The sequence below is a fragment of the Callorhinchus milii genome, unplaced genomic scaffold, assembly GCF_018977255.1.
Source record: "Callorhinchus milii isolate IMCB2004 unplaced genomic scaffold, IMCB_Cmil_1.0 Scaffold461, whole genome shotgun sequence".
NCBI lineage: Eukaryota > Metazoa > Chordata > Chondrichthyes > Chimaeriformes > Callorhinchidae > Callorhinchus > Callorhinchus milii.
Genome location: NW_024705202.1, coordinates 48,866 through 62,738, shown reverse-complemented (window position 1 = coordinate 62,738; position 13,873 = coordinate 48,866). Strand labels below are relative to the sequence as shown.

Below are 13,873 nucleotides of genomic sequence, written 5' to 3'. Positions count from 1 at the left end.
TTACCTTTGATCGGTTCAATGACCGTGGCTCCTGCATAATCTTCGTTCCCCTCCGGTTTCACGACGGGTAACAACAGGTCCTGCTTCATTGCCTGATAAACACACACAGAGGCACACGGGCAGACACACACACACGGGGACAGTGGTGTTATTGAGCACCTATTAAAGCTGGTATGGTAAATGAACAGGATGGTGTGGCAAACACCATCCGTATAAGATCATTATGAATTGTGATCAACCGATTATCAGGTGGATGACTCAATGCGTGTACCACGAAGGTAAGGATCAATCAGTGTGGATTGGTGAAAATGATGTGGAAAGGGAAATGGCTGAGGGGGGCGGGGGATGGAGACCCAGGACCGGTTCAGATATCGCTCACCAGTAATGTTAGCAATTCTAGATTTGAAGCTTTCGTGACTGCAAGGATTCATATCTTAGGTTTTTCGGTAAAGTCACGTAGGTAAAAAATTAAAATTAATAAAAGTAAAATAAAAATAAAATAAAAATCACGACGTTTCGGAGGCAACACAAGCTTCCGTCTTCAGGTGGAACCGTCACAGCACGTGCTGAAACGTCGTGATTTTTTTTTAACTTTACCGAAAAAACCTAAGAATATGAAAATGTTAGCAATGGCCGGCAATCGCACTCAGTTCACTGGGTACATAACACAGAGTCCTAACCACTGCACTACCACTCTTTCAACGTGCAGTGGTTACCACAAGCAAAAAAATAATTGAGAGATAAAACACACACAAACCAGGGACACTGGTCGCTGAGTGTATTGCGTGTGTGCGAGCGAACAATCCGACCAGCAAACGCAGCCAGAGGTGGATGACCGCTCACCTGTCTGAGCAGCTGCGACACGACCTTGATCTGCTGCCCTCGGGTCAGCAGGTAGCTGAGCGGTACGCCCGTCACGCGCGCCATCTCCATGTAGTTGATGACGCACATGAGTTTCTCCAGAAGCCGCAGCGGCAGAAACGCATCCTTCAGGCAGTACACGGCCAGCCGGCGGCGCGTCTGCTCGTTGCCATTCTGCCACGGTAAAAATCCCATTGGTGTTCTCGTTTTACTGCTCTTACTCAACATTAACATCGTCAGCCACAGTCAGCCACAGTCAATCCACCACTGGACAAAGGCCTTTCGAAGCCGTCACGATGTAAGAATCCACCAAGCACCTGCACACGAGCTGATTTTACTGCTTCACACTATCAATCGACCTCTTGGGCGTGTTCCATTCCTTGGCTGCCATTCTGTTACTCCACTTGACCATCCGTAACTCGAATTATTATTATAATAATAATTTGCAGCAAATGTCAATCCACTGCTGGATGTAGGTCTCTCAACATCGTGGCAATAATTGAGAGTTGCTTTACCATACTTCACAATGCACGTTGGACAGTGGTCATCACCGATTCAGATGTCTTTCAAGAATGATGTTGGCCATGACAGGGAACTAAAATCACTGCACCACCACTCCCCCAATATAAATTATAAGTTTAAATTAATATTCCTAAATTTAAAAATTGCCTATTATGAGAAAGTCCCATTATGTTTTAAGGAAGAAATGCTGAAATTAAAGCACCACTGGCCCACTATTCGATAAACCAAGCATATTATTCTAATTACAAGAGTTCTCAGTACTGCGGACCAGCATAGCGGTACGTAAATGAACGCACCTGCAAATCGGTGATGATGGAGTGCTGCACGTCCTCCTTCTGCTCCTGCAGGAAGTGGAAGCTGACCGCGTTGAGAGTGTACGAGCGCAGCTTGTAGTCTCGCAGCAGCACCTTGCCACACCATCGGGACAGCGCTCAAAAACCCGTACAGATATATTGGCAACCTACTTGATCGTGCCGATGGCCTGTCTCGTAGCCCCACAGGGTAGCGCTGCTTGCCACATAGACCACCAGGGCAGCAGTCAACCACACATTCATAAGCGCTGCATTGCACGTGTGTCAAAAGTCAACCAGTTAAAAAGAAATGAAAATAAAATTGCGTTAAAAACTCACACAGCACAAAATATAAAGAAAGCAAACCTAAAATAAAAATAAACAATTGAGGGGGAGGATGGCGGTTGCTGACCTGTAGGAGGTCAAAGGTTACACGGCCCTCCAAGTTGATGACCTTGTTGTCCTTCGCCCCATCTGCTTCGACTGGAAAGACGACTCCTTGATGATGGAGCGCATCGAAGTAATTCGGCCCAGGAAAGAGAACGTTGACACCTGGGTAAAAAACATTTCAAAGACGTAAAAAAAAATCGGAATTTAAACCATCAAGCGTTTTTCTCCACGGTAACAGCGAACAAAAATGTGCGTGTGATGGTGCCGTGTCGTGACCTTCTCACCCGCAGCGTGCTGGCCCTGTTGAGCAGGTACGGTAAATCAAAGTTCTGGATGTTGTAGCCGGTTATGATGTCCGGGTCAACGATGCGGACAAACTCGGCCCATGCCTAATGATAAGTGTCAAAAAAAACATTTCAGTGTTTATGAAACTAGTTCTTCTAACTGGTGAGAGGCTGCTGAGATTCTTAAGGTCTTTTGCAAAACGGGATGAGTACCTGCAGTTAAAAGAGTAAGCGTTTTTACTGTTATTTTCTATACAATTATCTTGAATTAAAACACGTATACACAAGGGATTGCTATCTAATCTACACTCATGATCGTTATTTCAGTCAAATGTATTTGGTGTTCTTCATAATGTAACATCATAAGCTTTCCACTTATTAATTAACGAAGTTAAGCATCAATTGTAGAAAGCATGGATGACTAATGAGCACACTTTTGGTTATGGTCCATCTACAGTTAATCATTAAGTATTATAAATAACGATCAACACATCCAGTGATTTGATGCAATGTCATGATTCGATTCAACCACCAATTCAGAATCAGAAGTTTATTACCCGAGAAATATCCCATTGAACAACACAGCTCGTTTTCAATGGTGCCTCGCCCAGCAGACAAACACTGCGGCAATTGTTAAATGTATCAATATGATATGAAAGAAAAAAATATTTTAACATGATCTTACAAAACATATGTAAATATTCTTGGTTCTTTCGGTAAAGTCACGTAGAAGGGAAATAATATTAATATGAATCCCTGCAGTCACGAAAGCTTAAAATAAAGATTTAACATATGTAAACTGTATTCCCATCTCATTGGCATCAATTCACAACATAGTTGTGGGCAGCAAAGTTCTGTGCAGCAAAATAAGTAGCTCTCCTGTACTTCTCAGTCGACGTGTACCACCTTCACCAACCCTTACTGATTACCGACAAAGCATAGCGGAGGCCCTCATCAAGCAGTGGTTTTGCAAAACGGCCACACGCATATTGTTTAAAAAAAAAATTCTGTCGCAACCCGATTCATGTGGCCTTTGCGAGGTCGGTCGTTCGCACCTTCAGCAGTTCGCCCTCGTGAGTGAAACTGTGCACATCGCACCCCACGATGGGGGCACACGTGTTGAGCGTGAACACGTTCCGCACAAAGGGATCGCGCTCCCCCTGACGTAAGACCATGTTGGAGATCTGAATCACCGGGTCCTTCTCCGGCTCCGGGAAGATGCCTGCACACATGCGAGCGAGTGGGCGGGCGGACCAGGCAGGTGGAAGATGGAATGAGTAAACATTAAATGTAAGAAAAAGGTCATTAGTGAGTTGTGGAAGAAAAAAGTGTGGACTGGCCGGTGCTTAATGCCCATTTTGATGAAAAAGCTGTGTATTTTCTCCAAAGAATTGGCATACATACACACAAGCAAAGTGTAAAAACTAAATATTTTTATGACAAAGATTGCCCTGGATATGGCATTAATCTTCATCGAGTGATGGCGTCACCTATACAAACAAACAAGAGGGAGACAAAGAAAAACACCTCAACTCCTTTTCCCATAGTTATGGCTCAAAAACACAATTATGGATTGTGGTGTTGTGAGGTGAAGAGCAAGAGGGGGATCAGATGCGATAAATATCGTTAAGCCATGGGACCTGCCCTTGCGCAAAGCAAATGAACCCTTCCCTGTTCCGAGACGTCTGGATCCCATTCACCTCTGAATCTCGGAACATGCAAGCGGCTCAGAGTAAACTTTATTTCGAGGCAATACGCCGTTATCTTTAAAGACATTCTACTCACCACTGAGAGCTGTAGTGACACGACCGCACTCTATGATAGCTGGCGCCAAACTGCGCCATACCCCCGACCGCAATGGCCTTATTGGAGGATCGGTACCGACAAAGTAATTTTATTTTAGTTTATATTTCGGTTCGTAAGTGCGGGTATATTCGTAGCTCGGGCGTTGGTAAATCGAGGAGTGCCTGTAGTAGAAAATGCCTTTCTACAACCAAATGGCTCAACCACTCATTGTCACGAGCTGCACCTTTCCTCCCCGCGCACTCGATGTCGAAGCTGAGCACACGCAGCGGCGCGATCGCCTGCCACTCCCCGTCGGTCGGGTGGCTCACAAAATCCGTCACCGCTACGTCCACCTCCAGCTGAACAAGGGACATCTGCAAAGTACAAATATAGCACAGGGAAGTTTTTCTTTTTTATTCTGAACATGCCGCAGCAAGCCGGCTCAACGCGGCAACGGTGAACGGGGTAAAGGAGAGGGCCGTAGTGGCTGATGGGACCTAAAGCGGAGAGTGGAGGTGACGCACCTTGCCAGGCAGATCCCCAGAGGCCGACTCCTCGCGCAGTCGGTACTTCCCAGCTGGAATCTCGATCCAGTTACACCCCACTACTTTATGGTCCACCATAAACCTGCCTCAATGAAATTTCACACACACAAACACGTCAGTCCACTCACAGTTTCAACGTTAGGGCCGTAATCCGTGAATGATTTCCACGCAAAAATTGTAAATGCACAAGGTTATTATGAATCTTCTTCAACAATTACTGTGAGCATCAACAAAACCCTGCCAATTTGATATTGCCAAATTCCATCTATGACGATGAATTATGAAGTGGCAGGGAAGGTGAACAAGTGTTGCTCATAGTATAGATAAGAGGTCACTTGCATAGATTTCAAAAACAATCCTGTAATATCTACTGCCATGGACTATTCTCCAAAACAGGGTGATGCACTGCTCTGGATCCTTCCTCTCACGATGATGCTGATAGGACAATTGAAACACATTTGGAGATAAATATTGAACAATGACCGACAGAAAATCCATAGCATTGACTTTGGTTTTCACTTATTTACATATTTTTTCCAGCTCCGAGCACAAATAATATTCCATTGGAATCTCATTTGCCAGTAAAAAATATGATAATTGTTTTTTTTTACCTCTCTATCTGGCAACAAAACTGACACCTTTTTTAATAATATTGTTTCACTGCCACACAAAAAAAGGTCTCCGATAGCACACTAGAGAACGTGAAGTGTCCCAAGTGTGGGTAAGGGGCAATTGAAGGGACCTCAGAAATAATTGTGTGAAAACAACTATCAGAGGGGGCGATCTCTAAAACGCATTGATGCACTGGCAATTGGGCGTTCCCAACGTATGTATGTTGAACTTCTTTTTCACCGTAGTTCGCCCACCGTGCTAATCGGATTTGCGGAGAATGGCTATCAATATCAAGCTAATTTGCTGATCACACAACTTCAATAATTGATTCATAATTGATTTTTGGGTGAGGCCACGTAATGATCTGCCATTACGCCCTCCCCACCACCCGACAAAGCCAAAGATTTTCACATTTACCGCTCCAATTATTATTAATTTGTTTGGCTATATCGGGTGCAGGAGGGTCTTACTTCAGAAATTCGCCCAGATCATTACGTGAACCTAATACAAAAAAAAACAATTATGAATCATCGGCTGCCATAAAACTACACGTTTAATTTAAATATCATTATTTTAAAAAGACAAAAACAAACAAATCTACGTCGGCGCTGAATACATTAGGATGACGCCAAGGCTAACTGAACCACGTGCATCTACAAACCTAATCTCGAAGTCAATGTTGGCCTCAAAGGACAGGTAGCAGTGCTCGGGGAACGAGTCGAAGCGAAAGCCCTGCGTGAGCAGCCGCTTGGCGGCCGCAACCAGACGAGGCAGAGCCACTGTCACCTTCAGGAAGTTGCTCTTCTGATTCCCGTGGAAGCCATATATACCTGAATGGAGGGCACGCAGAGAGGTGCGAGCAGGACCATCCATCAATTAATCGATGAGTATGTGCACGTGGACATCCCTTTTGACAATGCACTGCTTTATCACGGGCTCCTGATATCGGTGCGGGTTGTAAGTATTTTTTTTTAACAAACTTCAACATGCTGGTCATTGGGTTGGTGAAGGTGGGGTGTGTCGATGTTGGAACATAGTATAACTCAGCAATGGATTTTGCTGCACTTGTTTAATTTTCACCATTCTGATTAATACAAATTTCCATGTTTATCCTTACCGAGCGTCAAGTTTAGCATGTAATCACCATGTACCTGCCAATATCAAGCCAAACATGTCAACCACTTACAGAGAAACAAGTCTGGTGAAACAAGTGATCGAAGGAAGTACAGATATTTGGTTGCGTTTAAATCATTGTGGCGCTTAAGTGTCATCCCCTTATTTGTGTGGGATTTGTTACAATGCTCTGGTATACCCCAACCATAAAAAATCAACTTAAATTGGCTAAACAACCTCCTGAAATTGAGTCTTGAGATTCAGTCTACTATTAGTTCCTCGCCCATCAATATTTATACAATTCTATTTTCCCAATGAGGTTAAACACACAAAATGATTTACTACATGTATTAAGTAGTTACTATACACTCAGATGAGTCGTGAAGGTCAGAAATGTCAGTGATAAAAGTCTGCAGTGAATGCAAAAAGGCAGCGCAAGAGGTTGTGGATGAAGCAAGGAATTGGGACGTACTCTCCTTGACGCAAATGTCAACAGCCAGCACCGCATGGCTCAAGTTGTCCTTGTTAGACCGCATGTCCTTAATCACCGCGTTGTTAAGCTCTCTCTTAAAGCTGACCAAGTGCTCCGACTTAAACCCTGCAAAGCACAAAAAGTGTTACAGTTCGTTATGATCATAGCTGATTTTAATGTTGTCTGTAATTCCAAAAAGGTTTTCAAAGTACGTTACTCCCATGTGCACACGAGTGCTGGCAGCGATCATCTTTGTTAGTGACCAAGGGTCAATGATCGAAATTTCTTCACGTGGCTGGGAAGCTCAAGTCAGACCATAAAGCTGGTGTAACTTAGAACCTGGATTTAAATCCAGCTTTCAGCCACCAATGATTAAATCTGGTTCTCAAGTATAACTTCTTGAAGGTTCAAACATGTTCACAAGTGGCTGCAAAAAATATATATATTGACGATCATGCAACAAATATGTAGCCTCTAGAATCGATAGGTCACTTGAAGGGATCTGAAAAACTGTTCTGTTATTTCTTCCATGGGTCATTATCAGAGGTCGCAAACGGGTTTTGATTCCTTACCCGTACCCGGCCACACCAGGGTCGCAAATGGGTACCCGTACCCGGCCAGGTACGGGTTCCCGTTCCCTACCCGTACCCTACCTGAAATGAGTGACAAACGGTTACTCACCAGTGACTCATGGCCTACCCGTACCCGTACCCGGCCGCACCAGGGTCGCAAACGGCTACACGTACCCGGCCGGGTACGGGTAGCCGGGTATCGGGTAGGGTACGGGTATCGGGTACTCGGTTGCAACCTCTGGTCATTATCCAACACAAGGATTTATTCTCTGCTCTGAAATAGCTCAGCATGGTTACTTCGTATTATGAAATAATGACAATAGCACAATGGGAATACAACAGAGAGAAGAGAAAAAAATAAGCTCATGAAAGAAAATGAGGTAGTCACCGGTCTGGGCAGCCACATAGAAGTAGGGCGCAAAGCCGTGAACGTGGCAGCACAAGCTGTTGCCCTTGTTGGTGATGCCAAACATGCGAACCACTGGCACTGAGCCCTGGGTGGCTCCTGGCATCCCCGACACATGGAAGCCTGCACACACAACAAAGATAGCACAATGGGAATACAACTGAGATGAAGGTGGGGTGTGTCGATGTTGGAACATAGTATAACTCAGCAATGGATTTTGCTGCACTTGTTTCATTTTCACCATTCTGATTAATACAAACATAACAGAACACACGCAGTGGCGTATCTAATCAACTGTGCAGGCCGTGCAACTGCAAGAGCCCAAGTTCTTGGTTATGAAGATGGGAAGGGGGGTAAGTTGGAGAGGGGGAGGGGCGACTCCATTTAATTTATCGCACGAGAGCCAATGAGAGCTACGTTAGGCCACTGCATGCAAGCTGTTGGAAGAAGATCATGAGTCTTGTGCCCATTGAGTTTCACCATTGCCAGCAGAACCGTCGTACAAAGAAGCATGAGCTTTTTTATGACGTAAAGTCAATACTTTTGTGGTAGATTTTCCATGAAAGATTTTTGACGAGTAAATTCTGTAATATGTGACTCAGTGTTTAGAAGTGTGGATGTGCAATAAGGTACAAAGCATTGTATTGTCAATGATTTTTCTTAATTTAATGTTCACTAATGGAACCCAATACAAATGTATGTATTATGCAACAAAAAAACTTCACCATACGTAACCGACCGTACTCATCAGAGGTGTGGGGTAAGGACAACAAACGAAGCACAAGAAGCAGTTCTAAAAAATATAGTTTTCAATTTATATTAAAAAGTGCACTGTTCCAGTGCTTTGCTAATATCGGAAGAGGGTTACAGGCGGCCACAGAAGCGCATCCGAAAGCGTGCGATCCAGTGGCCGTTTTTTGTTTGGTTAGTCAAAAGCCAAGACTGCCATGCGTATTGAGCCAGAGGGCCGCCGTCCACGCGGACGTCCGAAGAAGCGATGGATGGATCAAATAAAGGAAGACATAAAGACGGTCAACGCATCCCCTGAAGATGCCCTGGACCGAGCCAAATGGAGAAGACAATGCCGAAAAGCGGACCCTACGCCACAGCGGGAACAAAGCTAGGAAGAAGTCAAACGCTACTGGGAAGATGACCAGAGTTTGTGTGGTTACGTCTGCATTCACAAGACATTTGTGAAAATGTATTCAAGAGCATGGAGAATCTAAGAAACGACTGTACTTATCAAGAAAATCATAGCTAAATGTGGAATGAAAGAATGTTTACTGTATAGCCTTACCGATGTAGTGATCGAGCTCGATTTGCTGGAACACAAGCGACTCTTTTTTCTGATCAATTTTGGGTAACGATGGACGCAGCCACTTGCTGTTAAAAACAGACGATGACAGCAGCTTTCCTGAATGACACAAACACACACACGATGCACATAAACAGATACAATTAGACACAACTGTCTTATCCTAACACAACACTTACTGTCAGGTACAAACATTTATTTGTCCTTTACACCATATCCGTCCCTTGTCTGGGCAGTAATTTATAAAGAGCTAGCATATCGCGTTCACAGCTCAGAGTAACTCATTTGGCCATCAGCATTCAGGGAAAATTAAGTATTATGATTTGAAAACGTCAAATATAGAAGAGTCAGGGTCGGGGTCAAACCCACAATCTCCAATATACCAGACGAGGTAGTTAACATCTCGCCACCATGGCGAAAGGAGAGTGGAGGGACACATTAAAGATAAGACAGGGCAAGAGTATAGGTTCTGTTATTTTACTATTTTGAGATATTTTCTTTCATTAATTTGGCAGGTTTCAATGTGTATTTAAAATTAGATTTGGTTAGTTTAAACCACATTAAAATAGCCAATTATGTATGTCAGCTACATACCTGGGGAAGCCTCCGTAGAGTCTAAAGACTATTTTTCAGGAGGATCCTGCACTGGAATGTTTGGCAAAGCATTTCATCAACATTATCTGAATATCGTGGAAATCCAAAGTTCCAAAAATAAACCATTATATAACAGGGAATAACATACATTGAGACCTGAAGCTGTAAATTGTGCGTAATGATGAGTTACAACGATAAAGATGATGGCAAAGATGATTACAACAATAACAATGACAGACATGCTAAAGATGAAAATGATAATCATTATGATGACAATTATGATTTACAAAGACGACGATGAACATGATGATTGCCATAATGATGACAACAATTATCGAGACAATTCCGATAACAATGATGAAGGCAGTGATGACGATGAGGACGATGTGCACGAGGCCGGAGAGCATCACGAAACGCTTCGCGGTACGTGCGCACCGACGGGCACAGCGGCCGCGGCCGACGCCGTCTCTTCCTCGCGTTCCTCCAGCGCCATCTCCGCCTCCAGGTCGTCCATGAAGGCGAGCTCCTCCTCGAAGTTCGTGGGGCAGTCATCGTCCCAATCTGAGCGGGCACGCTTGCCCCCCATGGCGCCCTGGGAGGATGTCAGCGGCCCCCCACCCACCGTCTTACGCTTGACATCCATGCTCGAGTCAATGATGCCACGTCGCGTTTTTGCCTGCATGCACCATCCACATTAAAACGCACAGGTGAACGTGACTTCTAATTCAACCCCATCTTAGATGATTCCATTCAATAGAATCGACTGACCACCTTGTAATTGTAATTTAATGAGGATTCACTGCAACACGTAGGCTTTCGCAACCAAGCTTATGACTTAGTAGATTTTTGATCAGATCGTGTTAAGATTTGTGTCGTACACCCTCCGCCACCCGACACAGCCAATTATTAGAGTTGTCACGTAAACGTGTTCATAATGTATTGCTGCTGCAGCAGCACACATGTACTGCTCTTTCACACACCTGTTTTCTGAAACAGTAATACATTGGTACACCTATTCACGTAACAACTCTATTACGGTAATTGTCTGTGTCGGGGAGTGTACATGACACGTTTAACTTATGCAATCTGACCCAAAATTCATTTATGAATCTTAAAGACGATTACGTTGGTTCGACCATTTGGACTATGATTAATGAATATAAAAGAGATAATTATCATGTATCTGCCTATGCAATGATAAAGCAAGGCCAGACCAATGTCACATTCACTTCCGTTTTACATCTGCAAGATGAGAATCCCAGGCAATTCCTTCCCGATTGCCAGGTAACCAGATGCGTCTGCTGCCGATAGCTATTTTAAAACATATATCCACACTGCAATATGCACAGCCCTGTACACAACACTTCATTACACACATACAGTATATACACCATTAATACATACGACAGCATGCCCATACACAGGACTATAATGTAGACACACCATTAAAAACACTTTGGTATATGGACACTATAGTATACACATTGCAGCACATACAACCCTCCAGACTATGCAATAATATACACAAATCGAAGGTTGCAAGTTAAATTACTGGATGGAGGTTGACTCAGCCCATTATCCATCCGTGGCCGGTAAAACATTTCCACTTTGTCGTCAACGGTGCCGATAGACTCGTGCCCTGCCATAGGAAGGTGGAATTGCCACCACAGGCGCAGGCCTGTAAACTGAAGACGAGCACCACCCCAATCCTAACTAGTGGTAGGAAATCACTGCACAATACACACACACACAATCACTCTCCAACTACGACAATGTCCATGCGTACGCTAAAGTAACAAACCGTACAGTATTTACAACACAACGCAGACACTTCCAAATAACGACACACAATTACCACCACCACCACCGACGACGCAAGACCCGAGGGAAAGTGTCAATCAATGCACGACAACCCTAACTCGTGCACACTTACAAACAAATAGAACCAACAAGACTGCGAATCGAGTAGCTGGCGTGCAGCATGCGTTGCTCAGAGGGCCCCGGGTGCTGAATTTTGGAGGGAAAACCACTGGATGGCGGGAGATTTGCTGCTCTGCTTATTGAGCCTCTTGGGGCGCTCTCTCTCTCTCTCCTCCACTAAGCACAGCAATGCAATGATAAAGCCAGGCCAGGCAATGTCACATGCACTTCCGTCTCACATCTGCAAGATGTGAGAATCCCAGGCAATCCCTCCCCGATTTGGCGGGTAACCAGATGCGTCTGCTGCCGAAAGCGCATGATATTTTAAAACGAATATCACACACTGCAATATGCACAGCCCTGTACACATTTAAATTTTATTATTTATTCTTTTTTACCTACGTGACTTTACCGAAAAAACCTAAGAGCACAACTCAAATGTTCATGCCATATCTGAGACACATTACAGACAGTCCCCGAGTTACGATGCTCCGACTTACGATATTTCAATATTTCGATCTTACGGCTAAGTCGTCCCGGTCACAAATGTGTATCGAGTGCGGTGTGTAAACACAGCCGTGGTGATGACCACCCACACGCTCGTGTACCGTGCCGGCCTTGATAGCCTCTACTTAACCTCAAACGAGTTACCCCCCCCCCCCCCCCGTGTAAGATGTGCAGTCAATATCGCCGGCGTGGGGAGACAAAGGCGGCCGGACGTGATTACTGTCCCTACCTGCTCAAACCCCCTCGTTGTGGCACAGTCCCGGCCTTCACAGTTGCTCGCGAACGTTTCCCCACGCAGTCTGTTAACGTTTTTCAGGGGAAAAGGGGGGTCCTGACATTACTGAACCAACGCTTGCCCCCCTATAGCAACGCATTAGGGAGTCTCCTTCACCAACATGGCCGCCGCTTGCCCCCCTATAGCAACGCATTGGGGAGTCTCCCGCACCAACATGGCCGCCCCTTGCCCCCTATAGCAACGCATTGGGGAGTCTCCGTCACCAACATGGCCGCCGCTTGCACTCCTATAGCAACGCATTGGTGAGTCACCCTTACCAACATGGCCACCGCTTGCCCCCTATAGCAACGCATTGGGAGTCTCCCTTACCAACATGGCCGCCGGCGTCTTGTGCGCACCTTGCGTGACGTTCGCTCCCCGCCGCAGCAGCCGCGCGGCTTGACACGTAAATAACCGTGGGCCTTGCAAGTCCAGCAGCGCAAGTCGGCCGGGGCTTGCCAGCTTGCTTATTTATTAACGTCAATTTGTTTTGTTTGTTTTTGTGTACGCTCTAATCCTTCCCGCACTCCGAGTAACGTGCAGCAATGGGTAAGCCGTGTCCTTTTTTTGTTTTGGTGTGAGGCGTTTCGTTCGCCGTTTGTAGGAGTTGGGCGGTGTGGTTGGGTGAGGCCTAAACATCCGCTTGCATGAGGCGAAGAGATTTATACATTAATAAAAAGTGTTTACAACTACGAACTTTAGATTGTACTTAAACTGTACGCTGTGTGTAACAGAGTAAGTCAAACGTTGTGGTTATGGGCGCATACGAGTTTTGCTTTGAATCAATTGTGGATATCTCTAAGCGTACCAGTCTCGCCCGAACTGCATGAATCCATTTAAATTTGCGCGTCTTCGTGCACTCATTTGCATTAAAATGGTTACACAATTGTTGCTTCTTTAAGCTTGTGTCATTGTTATAAATCTATCGTATTGTGCATCTGCTTGTGGAACTGATTTCTGGCTATGGTGATAACATACACTTAATTTGGTGGCATTGGTATACTGTCTGCATGTTATCCATACGTTACCCCAGTTGTTCATGTTAACTTGAAAGATAAAAGTAAAGCTTCTGATAACTATTGGGACAAATCTTCTTGGTTTTTTCGGTAAAGTCACGTAGAAAGGAAATAATAAAATAAAAATAAAACATAATAAAATAATTCTCACGACGTTTCGGCCACAAAGCAAGCAGCCGTCCTCAGGTGAAGAACAGGTCTGCTGATTCAGACGCTGTCATTCAGACGCTGTCTTTCCGACAGACCTGTTCTTCACCTGAGGACGGCTGCTTGCGTTGTGGCCGAAACGTCCTGAGAATTATTTTATTATGTTTTATTATTTTCCGTCTATGTGACTTTACCGAAAAACCAAAAGATGAATCCCTGCAGTCACGAAAGCTTTAAATCGAAATTTA

The 13,873-nt window shown here is 44.7% G+C and overlaps 1 protein-coding gene across 1 annotated transcript; it reads right to left on the bottom strand.

The window, feature by feature from the left end:
- Positions 1-5: 5 nt before the first annotated feature.
- On the bottom strand, positions 6-10,404 carry LOC121852138 (DNA polymerase delta catalytic subunit-like; the record flags this gene model as incomplete). The annotated part of the gene is given in 14 exon segments (XM_042346229.1): positions 6-92; positions 844-1,035; positions 1,680-1,790; positions 2,086-2,135; positions 2,138-2,225; positions 2,348-2,452; positions 3,403-3,569; positions 4,377-4,506; positions 4,657-4,759; positions 5,951-6,119; positions 6,875-7,000; positions 7,835-7,975; positions 9,150-9,266; positions 10,197-10,404. Coding segments are annotated over 14 exon segments (1,794 nt in total), but the record flags the coding sequence as incomplete, so codon positions are not given.
- Between the last annotated feature and the right edge of the window lie 3,469 nt (positions 10,405-13,873).